General features: G+C 36.3%; 1 protein-coding gene across 7 annotated transcripts in view; it reads left to right on the top strand.

The window, feature by feature from the left end:
* Positions 1-27,501, top strand: part of MON2 (MON2 homolog, regulator of endosome-to-Golgi trafficking) — a 68,144-nt gene that overhangs the window by 20,018 nt on the left and 20,625 nt on the right. For 5 of the 7 annotated variants that reach the window (XM_032193788.1, XM_032193790.1, XM_032193793.1 and 2 more), the window contains exons 5-27: positions 487-616; positions 2,179-2,276; positions 2,864-2,989; positions 3,753-3,947; positions 4,709-4,833; positions 5,178-5,317; positions 7,814-7,967; positions 9,159-9,391; positions 10,682-10,763; positions 11,452-11,633; positions 12,955-13,067; positions 13,275-13,379; positions 13,621-13,701; positions 13,788-13,861; positions 13,940-14,030; positions 15,369-15,470; positions 18,396-18,398; positions 18,608-18,718; positions 19,521-19,696; positions 22,204-22,366; positions 22,845-23,138; positions 23,913-24,111; positions 24,982-25,610. In XM_032193788.1, coding sequence (XP_032049679.1) covers positions 487-616; positions 2,179-2,276; positions 2,864-2,989; positions 3,753-3,947; positions 4,709-4,833; positions 5,178-5,317; positions 7,814-7,967; positions 9,159-9,391; positions 10,682-10,763; positions 11,452-11,633; positions 12,955-13,067; positions 13,275-13,379; positions 13,621-13,701; positions 13,788-13,861; positions 13,940-14,030; positions 15,369-15,470; positions 18,396-18,398; positions 18,608-18,718; positions 19,521-19,696; positions 22,204-22,366; positions 22,845-23,138; positions 23,913-24,111; positions 24,982-25,610 — 3,606 coding nt within the window. The remainder of the gene's footprint in view (positions 1-486; positions 617-2,178; positions 2,277-2,863; positions 2,990-3,752; positions 3,948-4,708; positions 4,834-5,177; positions 5,318-7,813; positions 7,968-9,158; positions 9,392-10,681; positions 10,764-11,451; positions 11,634-12,954; positions 13,068-13,274; positions 13,380-13,620; positions 13,702-13,787; positions 13,862-13,939; positions 14,031-15,368; positions 15,471-18,395; positions 18,399-18,607; positions 18,719-19,520; positions 19,697-22,203; positions 22,367-22,844; positions 23,139-23,912; positions 24,112-24,981; positions 25,611-27,501) is intronic. The other 2 variants (XM_032193789.1, XM_032193791.1) reach the window with 1 other exon arrangement.

Here is a 27,501-nt window from a genome sequence, read left to right on the forward strand (position 1 = left end):
CATATTAAAATATACACCTTAGTGAAGAGTAATAGCAGCAGAGCCAACATGGTTGTTAAACTATTGCAATTTAATATAGGAGAAGAATGGTGTAAGATTATGTCAATTTTAGCTTTGGAGTTGTCTGACCTTTCTACAATTAACTTTATAATTCCTATGTCTTTTTTTTGGCGTTAGTATCCATACAAGTTGTTTGGTAGTGATTATGGTGTATTTTCTGTATGGTAGTTACTGTTTTATTGGTGCATCATAATGTCTTTAATACCAATTCTAGTTTACTTTTAGGAAGGATTGCTAAAGAGATTTTTGGCTAGGATAATCCATAAACATATTCTGATTCTTCAGATTTAAAGTTATTAAAGATTTTTTTTAGGCAACCTTTGGAGAAGCTATAGTGGAAAATATTTCCCAATCAGCTATCTTGACTCCTAGCTAAAAGGTAAAGATATGGTGTTGTAAGGTGTGTGTTTTCTTTTTTTTTTCCAGGCAATTGTACTTTGTTTTCGATTGCACTTCACAAAAGATAATATCACGAATAACACTGCAGCAGCTACAGTGCGACAGGTAGTTACTGTTGTATTTGAGAGAGTGGTTGCTGAAGATGAACGATATAAAGGTGGGCGTACTTCTTACTCTGCTTGCTTTTATTAACCTGTTGTTTGGACACATGTTAGACGTTTATATTTTTTCAGATAAAGTAGTAGTAAAAAAAAAATCTATAAACTTTATAAAAACAATCAGACATTATTCATTTTTAAGGTCTTTTGTACATTTATTAGTATTCAAAGGTGATGACATCCTCAGCCATTGTGTCAGTCAGTATACATAGATAGATAGATGTGTGTATATACATGTATATATGTACACACATATATATGAAAAATATACTTTTTTTTTTTCAAATTGTGAGGGATGGTCTTTGGGTTAGTATTGCAAAGGACTTTGGGGTGAGGGAAGAGGAATTGACATCATTTACCTGGACTTTTGCAAAGCATTTGATACTGTCCCCCATGATGTCCTTGTCTCTAAATTGGAGACATAGAGTTGACGGATGGACCACTCAGTGGGTAAGGAATTGGCTGGGTGGTCACACTCAAATAGTTGTGGTCAATGGCTCAATGTGCAGCTGGAGTTCAGTAAGGAATGGTATTTCTCAGAGGACAATATCAAGACCAGCGCTGTTTAACGTCTTTGTTGGTGACATGGACAGTGGGATCGAGTGCACCCTCAGCAAGTTTGCCAATGCTACCAAGCTGTGTGGTGCAGTTGACACAGTGGAGGAAAAAAATGCCATTCAGAGGGACCTGAGCAGGCCTGAGAGGTGGGCCTGCATGAACCTTGTGAGGCCAAGGCCAAGTGGCCTTGAGGGAGGTGATTCCCCCCCTCTGCTCTGCTCTCATGAGACCCCACCTGGGGGGCTGTGTTCAGCTCTGGAGCCTCCAGCACCAGAAGGACATGGATGTATTAGAACAAGTTCAGAGGAGGTCCACGAAGGTGATCAGAGCGCTGGAGCACCTCTCCTGTGGAGACAGGCTGAGGGAGCTGGGGTTGTTCAACCTGGAGAAGAGAAGGCTCTGGGGAGACCTTACAGCAGCCTTCCTGTACCTACAGGGGGCCTGCAGAAAAGCTGGGGAGGGACTCTTTGTCGGGGGGTGTAGTGATAGGACATGGGGAAATGGTTTTAAACTAGAAGAGGGCAGGTTTAGATTAGATATTAGGAAGAAATTATTTTCTCCAAGGGTGGTGAGGCACTGGAACAGGTTTCCCAGAGCAGCTGTGGATGCCCTGTCCCTGGGAGTGTTCAAGGCCAGGCTGGATGGGGCTTTGAGCAACCTGGTCTAGTGGGAGGTGTCCCTGCCCATGGCAAGGGGAGTTGGAACTAGATGATCTTTAAGGTCCCTTCCAACCGAAAGTATTTTATGATATAAAGTGAGGGTAGTTTAGATTACCTAGCATGAAATGGGTGACAGTAGCAGTTCTCAAGAGAACATGCATTGTAAAGAATTACTTGGTATTCGTGATATTTGATATTCAATCTAATCCTTATTCCTCTACAAATGGTAAGTTGTTGAAGAATTGCCTGGCCATTCTTTTAGGGTCTCTTTGTAAGAACGCTTAATATGTACTTGATTTTGAACAGTTCCGTTGTTAACAAAACTGACTTCTGTTTTTATACAGACACGATCGAACAGCCAGCTGCGGTTCAAGGAAATAGTAACAGAAGATCTGTCAGTACACTGAAGCCATGTGCTAAAGATGCATATATGCTTTTTCAGGTAGTTGGGCAGCATATACTTACACATTTGCAGTTATGATTGGGTGCTTCTGTGTCTCTGTAAGAAATCTCAGAATCTGCTGTTGGCATATTGGTAAGGTCCTTAACCAGAGCTTCAGGCCTTCTTACGTGTGTTTATTGTAATTGACAATGATATGCTGTATCTGAGAGGGATGACTGGAAAAGCTAAGCATGTGTGTTGGCATTAACTTTGAGATTCTTATTTGCCTTCGCCAAACACTGCTACCACAGTCTTAGTTCTTGTGTTGGTACTGTATATTAATGTAGAATGTATAATGAAAAATAATAATTTACATTCTTCATACCAATAAAAATCTTCTTGTCTTAGCAAATTCACTAATTTTGAGATATCTTTGAGGGCAAGAATAAACACAATTACTACAAGGATACCAGTCAATTAACAAACAATTTTTATTTCATAATAATTTAAGTAAAATATTTGAGGAAAAATTATGTTGAAGTGGGAAAATTACTAGGAGTCAGAGAGCAGATTTTTTTGTAGACTCAAAAATTATCACAGTAAAAGACTGTGCAGAGGATGTTAATGTTATTGTATTTCTTTTTAAGGATCTTTGTCAGTTAGTTAATGCTGATGCTCCTTACTGGCTCGTGGGTATGACGGAAATGACCCGAACGTTTGGCCTTGAACTTCTTGAGTCAGTCCTCAATGACTTTCCACAAGTGTTTTTACAAGTGAGTAGTTCTTGCAGGGAAAGTTAGGAAGTCTTTTCTTTACGTGTGTAGTAATATTTACACATCATTAACTTCTCTTTAATTTAGTGGGAATACTACCTTCAAAAGGACCTGTAGCTTTTATGCTTGATTTTTCTTTTTATTTGATAGAGACGTATTGCATGCATTTTGTCCACTTTTTTCTATCATTCATACTTTGTGCATTTTGTGGAACATGTAATACTATGTAACACTTTTTATTTTGCCAGTTGCATCCCCTCCAGAGTTGTGTTTTCTTATCATGTATCATTTGTGACACTTATGGATACAGCACTGTAATTTAATTTGTAGTATCTCAATGAAAACTGTAACTTTGCAACACTTGCAAAGAAGTAGCAATCACAACTATGATTTGTGTGCATCTACGATACATAAAGACACCATAATATTACAGTAACCCATTTTGGCAGACATTAGAGAAATTAAGAAGGTTAATATATAAAAAATGATGTTTTAGCAGGCTATTTTAATTTGCAAAATACAAGAAGAGGAGTGTACGTATGAACTTGACTGTGTGATTTCATCATTTTTTTTGGTAGCTTTAAAATGTTGTCTTTCTTCCTTTTCATTCCATGAGCTTTTAATTTATACCAAGATTTACGTGACTTCGGAGTACTTTATCTTAACAGTAAATGTAAATAACATGCATAAGCAGAGCTACTGAAGGCAACTGAAGTGTGTCTGTTTATAATTTATGAAAAATGCTTTTTTTTTTTTCTTTCAGCATCAAGAATTCAGTTTTCTTCTTAAAGAAAGGGTATGCCCTCTTGTTATAAAGCTCTTCTCCCCAAATATCAAATTCAGACAAGGTTCTAGCACATCATCTTCCCCAGCACCAGTGGAAAAACCGTATTTCCCCATCTGTATGCGTTTGCTGAGAGTAGTTTCTGTTTTGATTAAGCAGTTTTACAGTTTGCTGGTAAGATTATGTTCAAATTTTCTTTATGCAATTCTTTTTTTTCTAGATATATGCTAGTACTGCGGTGAATAATAGCATTAATTACCTGCTGGGAACTGTTGACCTATACTGAGGGAAGAAAAGTCTAAATATTGTCTTCCTCTTATGTGTGTTTGTGTTTACATGTATTCTACACATATTATTTTATTAAATGTGGGCTTATACAAATACTCTGAGTAGGTTAACTGTTGTCTTTTCTATACTTCACTTTCTTTCAATTAAGATTTTGGGAACCTTTTAAATCTTCTTATATTGCTTCTCTGGCTTTAGATAGCATTGATTACTGCATTTTGACAATAATTGCTAAGAGGTTTTTGATTCTTGTTGCTAAAGCTGTTTACAGAATGTTCATTAAAAACACATGTTCAGCTGTTCTGTACCTCCCAAATTTTAGGTATTTGCTTTAAAAAAAAAAAAAAAGCTCTTTTCTTTTTCATTTTCATTTGTTTACTGTAGCACGTTTATGAATTTTGTTGAAATATCTTTAAAGAATTTAACTCTTTCAATACAATTGCATATGTATTAGCTTGGCAAAACAGATTAGTAGGTATGTTTTTTGCATAATTTTGAGTAAATACTTAGTGAAGGTATTTTTTAGATCCTGCGCAAAATTTGCACAAAGATGAGACTCCTAAGATGAAACAGAAGATTTTTGGAGAAAATGTTCTGCAGAAGGCTTTTTATTTTTTATCTAATGGCTATAAACTATATCTTTTTTTTAGGTAACAGAATGTGAGATCTTTCTGTCATTGCTGGTTAAGTTTCTGGATGCAGACAAACCACAGTGGCTAAGAGCTGTTGCAGTAGAATCTATTCACAGGCTTTGTGTGCAGCCTCAGCTATTAAGGTATAACATACATCAAATTTCACTTTTACTTACATTTTAAGAAATCTTTTTATTTTTTTTTTTCTGGTGGAAAACGCTTCCTAAAACATCGTAAATATCTAGAATCTTGAAATTTACATGCAATAAACTTTTCAAGATAATTTTGTATAAATCAGTAGGTAATACTTATTATCCAGGAAGTTATTACAGTTATTTGTGTATTCCAAACCCTCTCTGTCTCACCAGCATCAAAGAAACATTTACTCAAAACTAAAGTTTATTGTTCACCTAAATATTTGCAGTTAAAATGTGCTTTTAGTCTCCAAATTGTCAAATGTTTTTTATATTTCCTAAATACTTTTCAGGTCCTTTTGTCAATCCTATGATATGAAGCAACATTCCACAAAAGTTTTCCGTGATATTGTGAATGCTCTGGGGTCCTTCATCCAGTCACTATTTCTTGTACCAAGCACAGGGAATACATCAGTGACACCAAACCAAACTGGTAAAGCTTTGTCCTTACTCTTTTTTTTTTTTGTAATGATCACATTAGAATTTATTTGGTTTGATACAATTCTCTACTTCAGCATTCATTTAGGTGATAGCTCGAGACAAGCTAGTTTTCAGGTCTGTTACACAAAATGATTTTACATATGTATCTGTATCATGGAGAGGACTGCTCACAGCCAGCAGAGTAGCAGTCCTACCTATCTGTATCTGCTTATACAAGCTCCTTGTTTTGCAACTTTTCTGAGGGAAATTATGAGGGATGTATTTCTAATATCTGACTAGTATAAACTTGACTGAATTCTGTCTGATTTGGGGTGGATGTCATTGAGGGTTGTGTGCAACTGAAATTAATTAGATAGTGTGTTTCCTTCCTCTTTTGAGAGGTGATAGCAAATTCTTCTGGATTTTTAGGGACAAAATTGGACTGAGGAAGCCAAAGAGTAAAAAGATGGATCTGTGCTTTATGGATAAGCTTTTTCTGTAAGCTGAAAAAAGTCGCTTACTGAAACTAAACTTAATTATCTTTTCTTGCAGCCGGGGTTGTGGTGTTTCACATAGTATATTTATATTTGGCATAAGGAAGAATCGTTTTCCTGTTAATCCCTTTGCAGGTAGTCACATCTCAATAAGGGCTTTCTGCTTATTCCCAGGGTTCTGGAAGCAGAAACCTCAGCAACAAACAACATAAGAATTTCTAAGGGTGTCTTTTGACATGCCTTCTTAAAAGAGATAATTATATTTTAATTATGTTTATTATCTCTCATGTCTACTACTAAATTAGCAAACATTAAAAAGTCTGTGTTTAGACTCATACCTCCCAGCGTTCCCTCATGAAGTTTGAATTACAAGTGGGTGTTAACATTGCTTACGTGAAGAAATCTATGTTGTTGTTTGATAGTTATCTGTATAGAAGCTGATAGAAGAATTCTATTACTTCTAGGTTAGTTTAATGCACTTAAGTAAATTAGAAAAGCATAAAACTGCGTATTTTCATCATATGACACACAGCACACACACAAGAAGCCATTCACCAAATACTCATTCTCCTCCAAACTTACATTTTTTCTTTGCATGAAACAGCACTGCAGAAGGGACACACTCTTAGTGCTGTCACTATTTTTCTGGATTGTAGTTCCAGTTTGTTTCTCCTTTACCTTTTCAATTCCTCTCATCTGAGCATTTTTCATCTCTCTTTCTTATGCATTTCTCGGTGCCTCTTTTCCTTCTGTGGCCACCTCTAACAAGGAACATACCAATGCTTAATTTTTGAACTGAATCTTCTGGCTGCAGTGGTAGTCCTGTAGCAGCAGGCTGTTTTATTCAATTGTGGTTGACTTTAGAGCCTCAGTTTTGCAATGGGTAGCCATTTCATGGGAGAAGGTGAAAACTGCGTCAAGTTTTGTGTCACTATTTCATTAGTATAAGCCTTTTTACCACTGTAAGGAGTTAAGATGATTTAAAAAAAAATAGTTTATAAGTGTGACTGCTTGGTGAGATCACAGAAAACAGCACCAGTGCAGTTGTGTTCATGTTAGTGGCAGTGCTTGGTTGACCAGTTTAGCAGTATGGTATTGGCTTTTAACCTGTTGAGCTTTACTGTATTGAAGTGTATTCCCATATGTTTTTGCATGTATTCATATTGTCTGGATTAGTAGTTTAGCCTCTTTACATAATTAAAAGAGAGCACACCAAAATGGCAGTTGTTCTGAAGTTTCGTGCTGTGAGTCACCTTTTTTGGGAATCTGCACATGCGGTACCTACTCCTAGTATGTATACCTCTTCTGTACGAAAAAAGTCATACAGACTTATTTATATGTACAGGAAATGTATATATACAGACTTCCTTGTCTTTTCATCTGTGTTTGTTTGGTTGGTTTGTATTTTTGGCTTCTTGCATTGGCACCAAAATTTATTCCACCCTAGCTGTTGTTTGGCACATTGCTGGCTCTTCCCTGGTGATGTTAATTTGTACCTTGGGATGGAGCAAATTCACACACTGGAGTTCTCTTTGAGTTTCTTCTGTGGCTTTTCATTACTGAAATCTTTAGTTTGCAGTAAGCTTCATTCTTGGAATGATTAGCCTTACTTTTCTGCTACTTCTAAATGCAACTATTCAAATAGTCCTTAAATTTTATTTAAATATGTTTGAAACTTCAATAATATATGTATTATTTCATTGAGTCTATTTAAGTTCACTTTATTCAGTGATTTATGCATGCTGCTGTTGCTATGCCTTTCACAAAACGTTTTATTCTGACTGAAAGTAGGGCAGTTAGTATCCACTACACCATTTAAACTGATTACTTCCACATAATACTATGTTGTAGACAGCAGGGGGAGCTCAGAAATAGTTTTTTGTATTGGTGATGGTGATGTATTGAGCAGGGCATCTCAGATTAATCTACGTCTCAACTTAAAAAAAGGATGTTTGCTGATCACTGAAATTACACTGTGAGAATGATTAATTTTAATACTTTGGTTTCCTCAACAGGAAGCAATGCATCTGGGAGCACTGGATCAGCACAGACAAACCCTGGAGTGCTTGGAATGGGGGGCGGTGCAACTGTATTACCTGCCTTCGAGTACAGAGGAACTTGGATACCTATCCTGAATGTAACAGTACAAGGCAGTGCTAAAGCTACCTAGTAAGTACCATTATCTTTTTGTTTGTAACAAATATTTTCGTTTATAATTTGTCTAAGGATTTGTTTTATGTTAGTGATTATTGAGGTGTTCGTTTAGCTGGCATTTTATGGCTTTTCTTGTGTGGTGAGGCGGTCTGATTTTTAACGGTTTTGTCCAAATGCTCTGGATTCTGATCCAAATATCCCCTATGGCTCTAGCATCTGTTGGATTATTTTTTTTTCTACCATACTGTTGTTGTATAACTCTTCTCTTTTAGGCCTTGCTATAGTGTATAACAATTTTAGAATGTCTTCTGGTGGGCTCTGCAATGACAAACATTAAGGACGTTAAGCCTGAAGAAAGCTTTTTGGGCAGAAAGGAATAGTGGCACTACAGTATAAAAGTGTCTGGTATGTTGTAGCTAGTATGTAGACTAGGAACGCCTAGTCCATCTAACAACATTTTGTAAAGCAAATCATGAAATAGTAGTTGTTGGGGTAGCAGGTGGTTTCTGTAACAGAATACCTTGCCTTGTGCAGACACTGCTGCTGTGGCAGCTACAGTTTTATTGGATTTGTAACCCAGCAGTTCTTCATGGGCTTTTAAGGTAAAATATGAAGAAAAGTAGCAATGAGGCTGCAGTTCCAGAATAATGATGTTGAATGCTGTATGAATACAGCAGTGAATCATGTAAATGTTTCCTCTTTGTACAAGTAGCTTACATTGTCTACCTGTGCATATAGGTGATGGATATTTGGTCATATATTATCTTCCTATGGCAGGCTTTTCCATTTGTATGGACTCATTGTATGGACTTGAAAGTAACAACCATGAAACATCTGACTTGTTATCAATTTGTTCTAACAATATTTACACTGTCATGACTTTCTGACCTAACATCTCTGTTGTTCCTATGTGCTTCTGTTCTTTGGAACAGCCTTATAAATGAAACAATAATGAAGCTAGAATAATTCATTTAGTGATACATGCTTATGTGTGTTAATGTCTTAAAATATTTATTGGCAGGTCTAAATACTGTACTCAGTGTTTGTACCCTTTCATTTACTATTTTGTTTAATGTCTCATTTACTCTTTTCATTAGTGACTTTATAGTCAAGTAGTTGACTTTCTTGAGAACGTTTGTTTTTGTTGCTGTTCTTACTCACAGTTGCACTATTACATGATTGCTTGTCATGCTTTCAATTTTTTAGTTTGGAAATGCTGGACAAAGTAGAGCCACCTACAATTCCTGAAGGCTATGCCATGTCGGTGGCATTTCATTGTTTACTGGATCTTGTCCGTGGTATCACTACCATGATTGAAGGAGAATTGGGAGAGGCAGAGACAGTCAATCAAACCACGACAGAGACAACTTCATTACCAGCACAAGCTTCAGAGCGGCAAGACTTGCAGTCTGTATCTGACCAATCAGAGAAAGAGCTAGGTATTTGAAAATGCAAATATTATATAACGTACAATAATTTTATGTGTAGCAGGAGTAAGAGAGTTGATGCTTTGTTGTTTGAATTTATTGTTTTGAAATCTTATGTAAAAACTTTTAATGAAGTAAGGATTTTTTGGTTTGTTCGTTTGTTTTGTAACAGAGCAGCAGTTATCTTAAAAAACTTGACCTGATACACTGTTTCTGTCCTCTTGCACCTTAGCCCTACACTCCTCATGGTGTGTTAATGCTGTTCTACAGTATTAATACCATGTAAGTGGGATGTGAGGGAGATAGTAGACACTCTGTTCTCCAGAACTACTGTTCTGCCTTCCTGTGTCCTTAGCTCTTAACGGACAGCCTGAATGGAAGAAATGTGGCTGTTATGGCCATATTACAGAAAATTTTGTTTCTACTAGCAAGATGAAAAGAAAAATGTTTTAATGGAAAGACTTTAAATAAGATGCAAGTATTTATTTAGGAAGAACTTTAGGAAGAACTTACCTTCTTCAAAAGTGGAAATAGTACCAACTACATCTCGTATTTGTATAGCACATGAGGACTCTGTATATGTATGTACAAAAAGACTTGGGTATTGAGTGATTTTGGCTTGCGTACAAGGAAGATGAGATTCTAGAGCTGAAGTTTGGACCGAGGCATCAGAGCTGCAGAAGGGAGAGGAAATGGGTTTGTCTGGAGCAGGGTCTGTGGCCTCAGCAGTGCAGAGCTCTCCATGGTGCTGCAGGCAGCACACGCTGTGCCTGGGGGCTTGCCACGGCCTCGCAGAGGGAGGGAGGAATGTGGGAATCCATATGGGCAGATTATAGCTCTGTTAGGTTATATTGGTTTTATTCTAGAGAAGTGAAAAAAATATCTAAGAACCTGGGGAAATGTAAATGTGAGTGGAGAGAGATTTTTCCTTCTCTGAAAAATTTCAGTAGTGTATTTCTTGTTTACCCAATGTCCCGCATTTATGAACTTACGCCTGCTTGTTTTTATAAACAGAGATTAAAAATAGTTCTATATACCTTCATAGGATTTTAAAAATGTAATTTAGAATAAGCATTGCACTGGTGACATTTTTTGCTTTAGCAATATTACTTTAAATGTGACTGTTTAAGTGGTAATGGTTTGTGCATACACATGCATATGTGTTTGTGCATACATATATATGTGTGTACACAAACTTGAAAAGTTCTGGTAGCAAACACTGAATGTTCATGATAATATTTGTCTTTAATAACTTTCAATTATGCATTTCTACTATAAACAAGTATATGCATTTTATTCAAGTTAACAGAGCTGTCTGGGAAGAAATGGTCAATGCCTGTTGGTGTGGTCTTCTTGCTGCATTATCCCTCCTACTTGATGCAAGGTATTTGGTCTTCTGTTTGTCTTGATTTTTCAATTCCAAGTTGTATTTTGAACTGAGTTTTTATATTGGTTGACAGTTGTTTGAGAGAGCTGTTTGTAGTGCATAAGTAGAGAGGCATCTATGGGTTAGTGATGGTTAGACTGATCTGTTACAAGTAAACTACATGGAGGTCCCCAAAATACTAAAATAAACCTTTAAAATATTTCAATATAGAAAAATTAATCAGATTTTCAGACTTGCATTTAAACTATTTAAATGAATTTTATTCCTTTATTACTATGAATGTTAAAACATGTTGAAATGATACTACTCATGTTGTGACTAATGTTTATAAAAGCATAAATAATATCTCAGTACTAGTTTTAATGTACAATTTTTCAATTGGAAGAGCTGGTTATTAAGTAATAACTTTGGTAACTTTATTGTTGCTTTCAAAGAGTCTTTTGCTATCAGACACTAATTTCTGATATTAGTATCTCCTTATAGTTTCCTTTGCGAAGTCACTCATAATTAAGGACCAGTTTTATAGGAAATGGATCTGGAGAATTCTGTTGATTGATTACACTTGCTCTTCAGTATTCATAGTGTTGCCAGTTTCAAAGTATGAGTTCTCACTGATTTCACTTTTGGTTAGCTGCCTTCTGTGCCATGGGTTAATTTTTACTGAACAATGTGTACTGTTTTTCAGCACTGACGAAGCTGCTACTGAAAATATTCTAAAAGCAGAATTGACCATGGCTGCACTTTGTGGAAGACTGGGTCTTGTAACATCAAGAGATGCCTTTATCACTGCCATTTGCAAAGGTTCCTTGCCTCCTCACTACGCCCTTACTGTATTAAACAGCACAACTGCTGCTCTGTCCAGCAAATGTAAGTATATGGATTTTTCTTTATTATTTAAATATGTTTAATTTTGTTCCGTATATTGTCCATAAATCTGTACCCATATTTTTATCAGGGTATGATTACAAAGATGCACAACAGTATTGTTGTTTGGCATATAGCACTTGGCTGTACTAAATTTACTCAAAATCTATAGTCAGGTTCTAGACAGCCTCCTTTCCAGAACTATTTAGTCTTGCAGCATCTGATATGTATCATTCTAGTCAACCTAAAACTTCCCTGGATGCTTAGCATATATCAGAAGTTCATATTCTAAGGAGATCTGTCTGTCATCCTGAAGATCTCTCAGAATATGTAATTAAGGCATTCAAATTCCAAAAAAGTCCCTGTCAAGAAACTCAGATAATTAGTATCTGACTAGAAGATCCTACATTTGTGGTGTGCTACGGTCTTTTCTACAATTGTATAGTGATTGGGAGTACTTACTGAGTAAATAGAAGGTCTTAAGTTCTGAGCTCTATTGAGCTTCCAAGAGATTCAATTGGTGCTTCCTATATTCTGAGATAATGCTGTAAATCACAGGGCATGCCATGTGATACACAATCATACACTATCTCTGATTTTGAAAATTAGTTTCTGTGTAGCCAGAATTGCAACTACGTGGTGAATAGGCAGATGGGCTTAATATTAGACCTCTTAATGTGAAACAAAAATGCCATAGTATCAGAACAAAGAATGGAACCTTTTCTCCAGCTCACAAGCTAAATGTATTATTAGATCACAAGTCTGTGAAGCAGTACATGTGACTGAGCTACACTAATCTCTGTGGAGTTGAAGCAGTGAACTTAATACTATTTAACTTAGGTTACTCTTCTTTTAACAAGTGAATTATAAAAAGGGTTGCCTATAGCCCTGTATTGGGAATACTCCACTAGGTAGCACTTGTGAAACCTTAAATCTGAGGGCACTAGCAGAATGGTAGCTCACAGTTATACCATTTATAGTTAATAACCACGGATGACTGAGTTAAGACAATCTGAGGCTCGTACCTTAGCATTTTAGCACTAATATTTTAGTCTTGACACCAAATATATTAATATATTGCAAAAGAGAGGGAGAAATTACTACTAGTTCCTTTAACCCCATAAGGTAATGACATAATAATCTAAATATAACTAAAGGTTTCAGTTAAGTATTTCAATGAAGTGTAAGCTATCTTAAAACTAATACTGTGAAAACATTTTTAGGAGTACGTTTGCCATCACTCAGCAGTGGTGGTTGTTGTTACTGCAGTTAGTACTGGTTTTAAAATTTGTTTGTTTTTTTTTTTTTTTTCATTTTTCTCTAGCATATTCCATTCAGGGACAGAATGTTCAAATGATCAGTCCCTCAAGTGAGTCTCATCAGCAAGTTGTAGCAGTAGGGCAACCCTTAGCTCTTCAGCCACAGGGAACAGTAATGGTAAGTACAACTTGTAAACGATCTGTCCTTCTTACCAGCTCCTTTCTGCATCTCAGTGTGTCTCTGTTTTTATCACAAAATCAAAATGCAACAGTGTGTGAGCCACTATGAAGAAAGTTAACTCTATCCCAGCCAAAACCAGCTCACCTAGAAACACTGTTATTATATAATAATAAAAAAGTGTTTTAATTTTTTTTTTCTTTCCAGCTGACTTCAAAAAATATTCAATGTATGAGGACATTACTCAACTTAGCTCACTGCCATGGAGCTGTTCTTGGTACATCATGGCAACTTGTCCTGGCTACTCTTCAGGTATGATACAAAATATTTATGGTTTCTTATTTGCATTTCTTTGTACTTTAGTTTTGAGATTTTATGTGACTAACCAAAAAAAAAAAATAATAATCTATTCATGGTGTACTTTGAATTGTCTTGAGTAAGTACGGTAGCATTTTCCTTGAATTCTGTTTAGTTGGAAGGCTGTAAGCTAACTTGAGTAGAATGTTTGTTTCACCTCAGCTTTTCTGCTGAAAATCATCCTTTTGTATTTCAGCATCTTGTGTGGATTCTGGGGCTGAAACCTGGTGTTGGGGGTGCCTTAAAACCTGGAAGAGCTGTGGAAGGACCCAGCACAGTAAGCATGATTGTACATTTTATAGTTAATGATTATGCGGTATTTTCTGTTGCAACCTATAAGATAATTATCTGTCTCTTTTCAAGGTTCTGACCACAGCAGTTATGACAGATCTACCAGTTATATCCAATATACTTTCGAGGCTTTTTGAAAGCTCACAGTAAGAAATCTTATCCTATAATTAAAATAATGTATGTGTATCAAACTTGGTTGTGTTTTGATAGCTGTTATTTTTCAGGTACCTTGATGATGTGTCTTTACATCACTTAATAAATGCCCTTTGCTCCTTGTCTCTGGAAGCCATGGATATGGCCTATGGAAACAATAAGGTATAAAAAGAGTTCCCTATTTTCCTCTTATGTGCTTTTGTGAAAAAAGCAGATAACTTGTGCATTTGTCTTTTAAGCTAACTATTTCTAATATTAAAACAGTAATATATTGGATTTTTTACTCCAGAATAAAAAAAAAAAAAAATATGAACCAAAGAATGTATTGTTTATAATGGCTCATATGATTACTAAATCCTGTAGACACTCTCATCATGTTATTGCTGTGGTTTTTGTTCAGTAAGGAATGTCATGTATTTCCATTTATCAGGTCATGGATTGATAAAATTTAAAAAGTCCCTGTAATTTCAGAGGACAGGGATTCTGACTGCCACAGTATGTTCTGTGAGATGCTAATTTTCAAAATTGTTTAATGGTATGCTTCAGGTAAAGCATAACAATTTAGATATTAAGTAAACGTTAATTCTCATTTGCCTGGGAAAATTGTAGTATTCCTGTCAGCCTCAGAAAATAATCCTTAGCTCAGAAAGTTTAAAGACCATGTGATTGAAGAAAATTGAATGTGTCTTCTAGTCATAATCTAATCTCAGAGGAGGATTTGTGAAAGTTTTCACTCGATCTATTACACTAGAGATAATGATGACAGAAAATATACTTGATAACATTTGACAATTGCAGTAACAAGACAAAGAAAAGATAATGAATTAAAATAAGATCTTTTGTGTGTTTAAAATCAGTTGAAAATGAGAATAAAATATCAGCAGAAATGTGAATGATGAGAAGAATAATTCCAGTGCAACCGTAAATTTTGAATATATGTCTATTGATTTATTGGAGCTTATAATAAATATTTGCATGTGTATTTGATGAATGGGAAATGTACCATACTCCTGCAGGGCATTCATGAAGCAGATGGAAGATAAAGCATAAGGGGAGTCCTAAATTAAATGTTTTACATTATTTGTTCATATACAATTTTAACTTTAAAGGTTGTGATGGAAAGAAGGCTGGTTTGCTAGTAAAATATGTTATAAAACTGATTGAAGAGGGGACTATGTAAAAATGGGAGTTTTGAAAGGAGTACTATGGCTCTGGCTTATTGTACAAACTTGCAGAAAACTATTTTAAAAATATATGAAAAAAGTATTGTTTGTGATAGGCTGTTGCTACCCCCTTGTGGCTTCTCATGAAGTACTGCAGAGGCTGTGTAAGCTTCCCAGCCATACTACCTAGGCTGTGAATGCTGTCACAACAGCTTGTGAAATGCAGTACTCCAGTGGAGACTAGTTAAATCTTAATTTACAAATCAGAATGTAGTGAAAGGCTCTGATGTTACCTAAGTTACCTCAAAGTCATGTGTTCTAATTCCCTTTTACTAAGGAACCATCGCTTTTTGCTGTTGCTAAATTACTGGAAACAGGACTGGTTAACATGCACAGGATCGAGATCCTTTGGAGACCTCTGACAGGTCATCTCCTGGAGGTAACTAATTGTTTTTATTAGTTGTACTAGAACTTAGTTTTTGTAATAAGGAAGACCTTTTGGCAATGCATTTTTAAAGAGTAAATATTTCTTTTAATCTGAAGTGTATTTATTTGGGTGTTCTGTTTTATGCATGTTGTTTTTGCACTTTGATTGCATCACAGCTTGAATTTAAAAGTTAATTTAAATGTTTAAATTCCTGTATTTTATACTTCTTACTGACTGTCTTTATGGTGCTGTTGATCTTTATATGTACGTGTTTTACTTACAGTAACACAAACAGGCTTTATTTGGGATTCATCTAGGGAGATTTTAAGATGTGTTTTTATGTCCATACCAGATGGATTGAAGCCATTAGGTATACTAATGAAGTTTTTTTGTTTTTAATAAATGTAAATTAACATTTAAAATGGTTTCTTAAAGAGACTACTGGCAACATAGGTGTCATAATCCCATTTCAATTTGTAGAGTAAGTATTTTGACTCTTACATGAAAAATGTGTTTCAACAAGGAAGAAATCTTAAATTCTGAATTTGAATTTGAAACTAAAAACAGAGGACAGACAATATACAATGTAATTGTAACGTTTATTAATTCTCTACAGGGCTAGTTAGAAGAGTGAGATACAAGAACAGGGTTAGATTTAAAGAGAGTAAAGGACTGTAGGGGGTTAACCTTGGAAGGCTACAAAGTGCCCACACACTGCCCTCTCATTCCCCCTTCTAAGTAAGACAAGGGGAGAAAATATGATGAAAAAAGCTCATGGGTCAGGATAAGGACAGGGAGGTCGCTCACCATTTACTGTCATGGGTAAAACAGACTTGACTTGAAGAAGATTAATTTATTGCCAATTAATAACAGAGTGGAATAATGAGAACCAAAACTAAAAGCACCTTCTGGCCAGCCCCTCCCTTTTCCCAAGCTCTCCCGATTTTTCTACCTCCTCCTCAGCCACGAGCTGTGTAGAGAATGGGGGCTGTGGGCAGTCCATAGCACTTTCTCACCACTCCTTCCTTCCCACTCCCTTCCCTTGCCTCAGTGTGGTGTCCCTCCCTTGGGATACAGTCCTTCACAAACTGCTCCACTGAGTCCCACGGGCTGCAATTCTTCAGGACTGGTCTAGCATGGGCCCCCCTATGGGCCGCAGTTCCTTCCAGAAAACCTCCTCAAGTGTGGGCTCCTCTCCACAGGCTGCATTCTGCTCAGGAGCCTGCTCCACCATGGGCTCCTCTCCATGGGCTGCAGCTTCCTTAGGTTGTGTTCACCTGCTCTGGCATGAGGTTCTCCACGGGCTGCAGCGTGGAGATCTGCTCCGTGTGGGACCCATGGGCTGCAGGGGGACAGCCTGCTCCACCAGGGGCCTCTCTCTGCACAGGCTGCAGGGGAACTGCTGCTGCCTGCCTGGAGCACCTCTGCTCCTTCCTTCACTGATCTTGTTATCTGCAGAGGTTTTTTTTCCTGTCACATTTTCTCACTTCTCTCTTAGAGCTGCTGCACAATGTGTTTTGCCCTTTCTTAAATACATGTACACTGTCCCAGAGGTGTGCCAGCAGCATTGCCAACTGGCTTAGCTTTGGTCAGGAGTGGGTCCCTGCTGAAGCTGGCAGGAACTGGCAGTGCCCACCACAGGGCAACTCCTGGTCTCTTCTCACAGAGGGCATCCCTGCAGCCTCCCACCCCAAACAAAACCTTGTGATGTAAGCCCAATGCAAGCAGAGAGATTTTCTTCTTCATTTTTCAGAGTGTCAGGTGCTTCCTTCGAACCACTCTATTATTTCAAACAGTGTGAAGGATTGGCCACCTCTATATGGAGATCATCTCCACATAATCTTTTATCTAGGCAAAAAAAAAAAAAAAAAAAAAAAAGGATACTTAAAGGTTTAAAGACTTAAAGCACAGGCATCTCTTTCTCTTGTCCTTTCTTCATCTCCAAGACAATAAGGTTCACCATCCACATCTTGGGACACCATGTTTTCATCTAGTAAGCAATCTGGTTCAGTCTGCTATCCATTTTGGGTATTTGTCAGTGTTTTGAATTTCTTCCCTGTCTCTTAAAGTGATCATCTGATAAGATTCGGAGCACAATGAAGTATTTCAAATTTTATCATCTTACATAAAGTAACAAAAAAAAGATCAGTAGAATAGCTATTTCTTTTCTTCATTTTTTTTTTTAACATGAAGCTATCTCTTCTGCATATCTCTCCTTTTCAGTTTGGCTAGTGTCCAATACGGAGACAGTCCACCAACCCAGTCCAAACCACCTGCCTTCCTTATGATCCTGCCTTGGATTTTGAAAAGTGCTGGGTTCTCACACCATCAGAGCTAGAGCTGGAAGGGTGGATATCAAAAATTATATAGAGGCCAATGAGACTGTAGATACTTTATTTATTTGAGGGCAACAGATACAGGATTACAGTTCATACTGTGTATCTATGCAATGGGTTTGCACAGTGTTTTTATTTTGTTCTGTTCTAAAAAAACTGTTGGAAAAAATATTAGGTTTAGATTACAAGGAGAAAAAGAGAAAGGAATGAAGATATTTGAACTTAAGTGTGAAATAGCATTCACTGTTGTTTTGTCAAGTTTTTGAAATACTGATGTATAAACACTTATTTTATATTCAGTAAGTAGTCACTTTTTGTATTTGGGACCATTGAAAAGTAGACGCTTATTGTGTTGATTAATATCATGATTCCTTATGTGATTATGTATGTTAAGCTGTGTGTGTGAAAGATGAAACTTTAGAATTCTATTGTAGCTTAAGGGTGAGTTAAATCTAAGAAGAGTTGTTTGGTACCTTTTAGTCTATCAGTATCTGAAACAGCAGTTAGTATGTTGATTTTGGAGAGTGTATTGACTTGAGCTGCTGTTTTCAATTTGTTTCCTTCTGTGTCTTTCACTGCTTCCTTTTGCTTCCTTATTCAGAAGGTATGTCCATTCAAAAAAAAATTTATTATCTTTTTTACTATTAAACCTAAATTTAACATTTAGAGAATTATTGTATAGTTGTAAAATATTTTACTAAACTATTGTATGTTAAGGTCCACTACAATTTACATAACAATTTTAAATATTATATATATTCAAGTTTTGGTTAAATAAAAGTGCCTTTAAACAGAACACTGTTTTGTTTTCAGGTCTGTCAGCATCCCAACTCCAGAATGAGAGAATGGGGAGCAGAGGCTTTAACTTCTCTCATTAAAGCAGGTCTGACATTCAGCCATGATCCTCCATTATCACAGAATCAGGTAAAATAAGTTTACAGAAAAACTGCTTTCCTCCTTTTCTGGAACTTATAATGAACATAAAATCAAAGTCTTCCCTAGAGGAAGTTTTCTCCAGTTCAGTGAATAGGAGGCATTCATAAAGCAATTTTACCATTGAGTTTATAAAGCCTACAGCTGTAACATTCGGTTATAACTATCGAAAATCACCTCGTGCATTCTAATGAGCTACCCTCTCCTTCCTTTTTCATAACATACATAACATTTCATTTCATACATAACAAAAAGTGGTGATGCTTGCATATCCTATCTGTTTGTTAGAACAAATAGTGGATCACCCTCATGAGTGCAAAACAATTCCAGAATGTTTTGAAGTATGTTTGTGATGTAGTGGCATGTAAAAAAATAAATTGCCTAGACGTCTAAATCACAACTATTCAACGCATTATTAATAAAGCATTCTAATATTTTTACTGAGGTTCAGTGGATAGTATGTTCAAGGTCTGTTTAGTAGGAAGCTGAGTCTGGTCCTCCTGAATGAGCATAAAGTTGCATGACTTTTATGCAACTCTGACAGCATGCTATACCTGCTCCCTGAGGAACCTGAAGACCTGGTAGGAAAACAAAGAAAAAATGCAGATTTCCTGCTGAGATCCTTTATAAAGAGCTTTTTTAGAAGGGCCAGTCTGACACTTGACTTTCAGCATTAAACATCTTCTTAAGAATCTTAGATTGGTATTACATGGTTTCACATATTACACATTAAAATAATTAAGAATCAGTTAAAGCTTATTAAGGTTGATAAAAACTTACTGTTTACTTTTAGAGACTGCAGCTGCTTTTATTGAATCCACTCAAGGAACTGTCAAATATTAGTCATCCTGATATCAGGATCAAGCAGTTGGAGTGTGTGCTACAGATTTTGCAGAGTCAGGGTGACAGCTTAGGACCTGGTTGGCCATTGGTCCTTGGAGTCATGGGGGCAATCCGAAGTGATCAGGGGTAAGTGGTCAAAATAAAATTTTAAAATCATGTAAAATGACAACAGTAGAAAGAGTCCTTTTTATTTTCATACTTTAATAACTACTTTGATAATAGCATAGTTTTTGTTTTCATTTTTAGCTTATGAATAATTTTACTCAACAGACAGTTTTGGTAATTTTTGATGTAGTGCATGCTTTTATTTTACTGACTTACTCTTTCAGAAGACCAAAATAATTGTTATAGCTAGGGAGCATGACTGGTCTTCTTGCCCACAAGGGAAAGTAAGAGGTGAAGTTGCAAGAAGCTCTTTTGAAATGAGCAGTGGAATGAACATCTGACCCTGGAACTGTAAGCATCAAGAACTATTTCCACACGCTTGGACTGTATTGCTCCTTCTTTGGTATTAGTCATGACCCTGTATACTATGATAGGTCATCAAATAACTTGGGTATTGAAAGAATTCACTTTGGCATATATCTCTTTTCTATCCATTTTAGTTTCTGTCTTCTGGCCATACGAGCACCTCTTAAGTCCCGTCCTTTCTTCAAATGCTTGGAGGATTTTGCTCTTGTAGCAGTATTGCTTGCTCTGATGGTAACACTTGCCAAAATCCCCAAGGATATTGGCATACTTGGTTGCGAGCGTTCTCTTTTTGATAGCCATGCTTCCCTTCCTATAAAGAATATAGAATGCTTTTCTTCAAACACATAGCATTGTTTGACCACCTCATATCAACTACTGTAGGAAAAAAACATTAAGCAAGCCTTCTTTTCCTTGGGAAACAAATGAATATTTTGCTTTACTTATAGCTGTGATCTCAAAATGCGGGCACTATCCATACTCTAAGTATAAGCTGTTGACTATTAGACTTTATTCACAAGTGTCTTCCCTCTGCTCAGAGAACTTCCTGGAGACCAGGGTAGAAATCCATTTGCATTCCAAAATGTCTTCGCAGGCTGCTATAAATACAGAAGATGCCATTTTGAAAGCCACTGATCCTGAAATCACTTCTGATTGCACAATGCTAGCCTGCAAAACAAAAGGAAATCTTCCTGTGAAGAATTTCCTTTTCAGTGGGTTGTCAGTTTATTTTAAGGATAGATAAGGCACTGCAGAATATTTCAAGAGCTACTTCTTACATTTGTATTTACCTTTTGGGTGGCTATCCATAACATTAAGGACAATTTTACATTTTGATCAGCTGTGTTGCTGTTCCAGCTTGCATGAAGAACTTCGAAACTTTTCTCCAAATGCATAGTAATGTGAGGACATTAATTGGGAAATTAACTTCTTTGAATTTGTTCTAATGGCCTTACATTTGAATATAGAAAAAGAGGTTACTTGCCCATTATTGCAGTTCTTCAAAATGAGCTGTGTAACTATACTTTCATTTCCTGCCTCCTTTCCTTTTCCTGTAGAGTCCTTGAAGATCACATACCTGTGGAGTTTTGTAGTGGAGAGGGAACTGCAGCAGTTTTGGGTGTGTTTCACTTCATAGACTCATATAATGAATGCAAAGGAAAGTAGTGTGTGAAAATTTCCTCCATAAGTTTAGCAAGGATATATCCTTTGGTCTTAATGTGGTGGGATGGGTGCCTATTTGCAGTATGCATATTATTACGCAGAATTATTAGTTATACTTTTATTGTCCGTGTGAACTTCTGTGTGCATTTCTCTGGCTTCCATCTCAGTCTGGCTGTTACAATACAGTGGTCCACCTATGATGTTCATTTTGAATTAATAGAAAAAAAAAAAATGAAAGTTTCTTTTATATAGGATTCTGAAATAAGTAATTGACATCTCTACTCTGATTTTGTTTGTTTTTTTTCCCCCCCCCTGGAATATATATTCTGAAGAACACTCATTTTATGTGTTACAAACCTTTGGATTTTTCTTTTGTACGTTAAATATTAAGCATTATAAAAACTGTACTTCAATCTAAATACAGCAGTAGCAGTTTGTCTTCCCTATTTTGTATTTACCTATACTCCACTGCTCTTTTATGATTCCTTCATTTTGTTTCTCACTAAACAAGATTTTGGTTGTGGATAGTCTTCCTTCATGGAGAACTCCTTCTCACAACCCTTTTCCAGACTACATTTTAATTTTATCTGTTTGTGCTCAGAATTTAATTCTGAGTATTTATTAAGTGCGTATTTAATGGCAGATATTTTCAAAGTACTTTGACTATCATGATATAATATTGAAGCATGTAAGACTACCTTTATATTAGCATACATCTTTCCTAATAAATAAAAATACATTTTCCCACCTGTTTGGCATGCTTTAGGTACATACTTTAAGTTGAAGCTTAAACAGAATGTCACATCTCAAAAAAGTTTAGTTGAAACATTTTAAATCTTGTAAATCCATTTCAAAATTTATATATATATATATATTTATTTTCTAATATTGCTATCTCCTGATGTACTGTATTCAAAAAGTTTCCGTGCTCTTGAAGAAACTTGAAATTAGAGTGTGTGTATGTATTTTGTTGTTTTTTTTTTTTTTTTTTTTTTTTTAAGAGAGTCCTTAATACGGACTGCATTCCAGTGTCTTCAGTTGGTTGTGACAGACTTTCTTCCAACAATGCCATGCACTTGTCTACAGATCGTTGTTGAAGTTGCAGGAAGCTTTGGACTTCACAACCAAGAGCTAAATATTAGCTTAACTTCAATTGGTTTGTTGGTGAGTTTTACATTAGCCTACAATGATGCTGCTTCCAGTTTTTTTTATTCCAAATGAAAATCAGTCTGTAGTCTGTTCTACAAATGAAAGCCTAAGCCCATTTTTCAAATTGTTACTGGCATCCCATTCAGTCATTTGGAATCATATGTAAATTGAATGAGCACAGTTTATCTTTAATCTTCCTGACTCCAAGGTTGTATAAAACAAATAGTATTGTGTTGTAAATATGTTCACCAGTATCACATTTTTGATACAAACTTTTCCTTTTTCTAATATCTCATGTATTTGTGGCTTAAAAGCTAAGGCTAAGAAAATTACTTTCTGTACCTTAGAACGTTTATGTGCAATTTTATTCCATCAGCGTAGGGAACCTTATAAAATACTTTTAAATGTGAAAATGCGAAACAATTTATTTCATGATCATTAAGTGTGTTGTAATATTTTTATTGTGCAACAACATGTCTTATTTATTTTCTAGTGGAATATTTCCGATTATTTTTTCCAAAGAGGTGAAATAATTGAAAAGGAACTAAACAAAGAAGAAGCAGTGTTGCAGAAACAGGCAGAAGAAAAGGGGGTAGTGCTGAACAGACCTTTTCATCCTGCACCACCATTTGACTGTCTTTGGTTGTGTCTGTATGCCAAACTTGGAGAACTCTGTGTGGATCCCCGACCTGCAGTTAGGAAGAGTGCTGGGCAGACATTGTTTTCCACTATTGGTGCTCACGGAACTTTATTGCAACATTCAACGTGGCACACAGTGATATGGAAGGTATGTCGTGTGAGCTTCTTCTGAAGGTTTTTAAAACTTAATTCTCATTCTAGTAACTGTTGGCACACTGTTTCAATATCCGTTAGCTAGTTTATTAACATTCTTTTAAAGATAACATATGGTTGCAGAAGTCTGACTTCTCATTTTATTTTTTTATACTTTTCTCTTGTCCTTAAAACCTCTTTCAAAATGTAATTTTCTTATCTTGATCATTTCTTTCTTACACAGGACTTGTATAAAAGGGCTATTCCTTTCTTGCACAGATGAAAGACTCCTCCTGTTGTGTGAAAACACGTTGACATTTGAAAGTCATCTGATTGGATTGATCTTATATTAGATTGAGCTTTGCTTTGCCCTCTGTTTTGTCTCTCTTCTTTGAGAGGGTCTAGAAACTTATTCTGGATCACAGTCATGTTGGTTGTGCCTTGTGGAAAAATTGGGCTGTGGTTGAGTCTGTTGCCTACTGCATCTGTTGTTGAGGTATCTGAGATCCATACATTAGTACAGATCTCTAACAGTAGCCTTCTGTTACTAGTACTGACACTGTTCTCAGTGGTTCTGATCATGCTGTTTCTAATTCTTCTTAAGTAAACATCAGTTAGCTGATAAGTACTCTTAGCTGTTGCAGGGACTGTGTAGAATAAGGGAATTCCCAAGATGACACAGTGACATAAAGGATAACAATAAATTTACTATTTTTGTTGTTTTTACTGAGAATACAACAATGTTATTTTAAAAGTTGCTCCTTTTTTATTTTTTTTCTGACTGTTGCAGGTTTTATTTCACCTCTTGGATAGGGTTCGAGAATCTTCTACTACAGCTGACAAAGAGAAAATTGAATCAGGAGGAGGGAACATCCTCATCCATCATTCAAGGGATACAGCTGAGAAACAATGGGCAGAGACATGGGTGTTAACATTGGCTGGAGTTGCAAGAATATTTAACACCCGGAGATATTTACTGCAGCCTTTAGGTAAAATTTATGGTTTAAAATTACTGAAAGATACAGTAATGAACTTCCAGCTTTGGATATTTTTGCCATTACAGTACCAGGCAAGAATCTTAATCTTAGCTTGGAGGTGTGTTTCTGTTGTCTCACCTCAAATGTGATGAGAAATAGAATTTTAATTCATGCTCCTTAGAGCCAAAAATCCTAAATACCGATTTCATCTTTCATGTCATGGTACTTGAGATGAAATCTCAGTAGTCACAATGCTGCGTGCCAAATAACTTTAACTTACAGTAGCATGATAGCAATAGTAATAGCAATAATAATTTTTGTGTTTGGTTGGTTGCCAGAATATAGGGGTTTTTTTTTTTGTCTTGTTAAGGTTACACAGGTTAATGAAAGGTTAACAAAAACCTCAAACTGCAAAAATGAAATCTTTCTCTACAGGATAATGATCATAGAATTTTGAAATTCCTTATAAAATGCATTACATGACCGTAGATTTGACCCTTTATTCCTTGTGAATGCTGAACACTTTTTGAAATCAACAGGCATCTGCTGTGCATAAGAACATCTTTTTTCACTATCCTGAATAAAGAAAACTAGCGCTTTTTTCCAGTCTGTGATATGATATATTGAATAATTTTGGCATAAACACTCTTATTATTGCAATCTTCATATTTGTGTATTTGTCTATTGCATTCATTCTCTTTAGTTACAACCAAATTGATATACTTTGAAAGGCATTGAAGCTGTCCTGTAACCTCATGAAATTTCTCTGCGTTAGAGGAACAAGTACATGAACAGCCTTTCAGAGATGGAATGGGGTGGCGAGTGAAATAGCAAGCCAGTACCAAGTTGATTTTTTTTTTTTTATTTTTCTGTTTTTAATAGGAGACTTTTCACAAGCCTGGGATGTCCTTCTTGATCACATCCAATCAGCAGCGCTCAGCAAAAATAATGAAGTTTCCTTGGCTGCTCTGAAAAGCTTCCAGGAAATCTTACAAATCGTTTCTCCTGTCCGAGACTCAGAGAAGCCTGACACACCACCTGCTATCAATGTTTCTGTACCTGTGGTGGTAGGGACAACAACTGCCACTAGTCTTGGCAGATCGTTCATGAGAACTGACTCCATAGGGGAAAGAATGGGAAGATACAATGGATCTGAACTACCTGTAGTAACAGACGAGATTGAAGATTTGAATCTTTGGTGGGCAGCTTGGAACAGCTGGTATAGGATTGGTTCAGAAAGTACAAAGCCTCCAATTAATTTTGATAAATTGACTTTCATTCCCAGCCAGCCTTTTCTTACAGCTTTAATTCAAATATTCCCAGCCCTTTACCAACACATCAAAACTGGTTTCAGCATGGATGATCTCCAAAAGCTGGGTGTCATTTTGCATGGTGCTGTTTCAGTTCCGATCAGTTCTGACGCTTCCCCTTTCATCCTTCCATCCTATACTGAAGCAGTTCTGACAAGTTTACAGGAAGCAGTGCTTACAGCTTTAGATGTTTTACAAAAGGTAATAATGGGACTTCAAATGTGTGGTGAAAGGTAAACTACACTGTCTCAGTTCTTCTTCTTGGAAGTATAGTGTGGTGACTTAGTGTTTCTTTATTTAAATTTGCACAATGTGCTGTTTTATAACAATCAGAATTCCATTCCTGGTGTGACCCAGGTGTTCTGCATTCAAAGGAGTGGTGTAATCTTTATGGAATGCATTTTTGCTAGATTGCAGAAATACCTTAAGTGTGGTGCTACCTTTATATCCATTTACTGGTCTAGCTAATGTTTAAGTATTGTACTGTTATGAGTGTCTGTACATGGAACTGGGGAAATAATCTCCCAAATGGTACTCCTTATGTTGCCCTGGCACTACCATAAACAGAGTCTAGAAGAGTGATGATCATGAGAATTTTGAGTACATGCAAAGCATAAAACCTAAAAAGGTTTGTAGCAGACTACGTGCTTAACTCTTATTAATTAGTCATTTACAGAAAATGCCACATCTCTGCATAAAAAATTCTTAACGTAGAACTCATCGTCAAAGAGCACTCTTCATGCAAATTAATTTGTAGACAGCAAATTAGGGTGCCCTTTTACTAGATAGTAAAAAAACATAAAAGTATTCTTTCTCGTGCTGGAGTTGTAAAAGACCTTGCAAATATGATCATTCAGAAAACATTTATTCAAAAGAAACAAAGTTGATAATGAATGAGATCATGTGTTTAGATTAGGCATTGCTTTAAGAAAAAAACTTGAGAAATGCCAGAATTAAAACTGTCCATGTCGCCTGACTTCATTCACTTTGGGCTTTCATGTTAAGACTGTTTTGCTTAACTACATGGACATACCTTTTTAAAAATTCTCTTGTCAGACAGGATCCTGTCTCATTCAGCTCAAAGCATGTATAGTGCCTACTTAATGAGTAGCAGTTCAGTGTCTTGTTTTCTTTTTGCTTAGTGAGGGTTGGCTTGTGTTGTACTTATTTCAACCCCACAAGAAAGGCAAAATCATTATCTTGCAGTCATACCTTTAGTTTGTTGGTTTAAGAAATATGAATGTATTTTGAGAACAGAACTATAAGATTCAAAGTTGGTATTAAATTTCAGTGTTGTATGTGGGAATATATGTAACATGAAGCTTTAAGATGAATTGTATCCACTAAACCATCACCCTATTCCAATCAGGCTTACCCTTTTTGTATCCTTTCCATTCCAGCAGCTCAGCCAGGCTTCTGGCACTTTTCACAGAAAAGGTTTCCACAAATTTTAATGAGGAAAAACTGCACGTTTTTTTCTAGTCTTGTTCTTGTCAAGGTGCTAAACTGTTCTGGCTGAAGTTTTCTAAAACAGCAAAAACAACTGCAACAAAGCCCTATGAGAAACAGAAACATTTTAACATTACAGGTCCAAGCCTTTGAAAACACAAATGGGAAGTTGTTGGTACACTAATATCAAACAGTACATCCCATAGTTGGGGTGTATATACAAATACTACTAGTAGAACATCACTAAGATCATTAAAAACTAACTTAAAAGATATTTGGAGGTTAGCAAGTTCTGTGAAGTCTCATGAGCTTCCCTCTGGGCTGCGTAACCCAGTAGAATTCACGTGGCAAGGCAGTCAGCCAGTGCTATGTGTGAAGCAAAGGCTGTGAAGTGGTTTTGCTGGATGCCACAGTGTCTTTTTCCTGTGTTGAAATGAATTAATGCTCAGGGGTACTCGCAGGTTCCAGTGGGATAGTTAAAGAAGAGCATGTAAATATTTGCCTGCTTCTTCAATGTTTGAGTGTGGGATCAGGTTAAAGTTGTGTTATTTGTCAACATTGAAAGATTTGGGTCAGTTTTCACTTTGTAAGTAGTTCTGGAACAACGCTGCAGCTGGAATAGCTGGAAAATGATATGTTAAGA

The sequence above is a fragment of the Aythya fuligula genome, chromosome 1 (assembly GCF_009819795.1).
Source record: "Aythya fuligula isolate bAytFul2 chromosome 1, bAytFul2.pri, whole genome shotgun sequence".
In the NCBI taxonomy this organism is placed as follows: Eukaryota; Metazoa; Chordata; class Aves; order Anseriformes; family Anatidae; genus Aythya; species Aythya fuligula.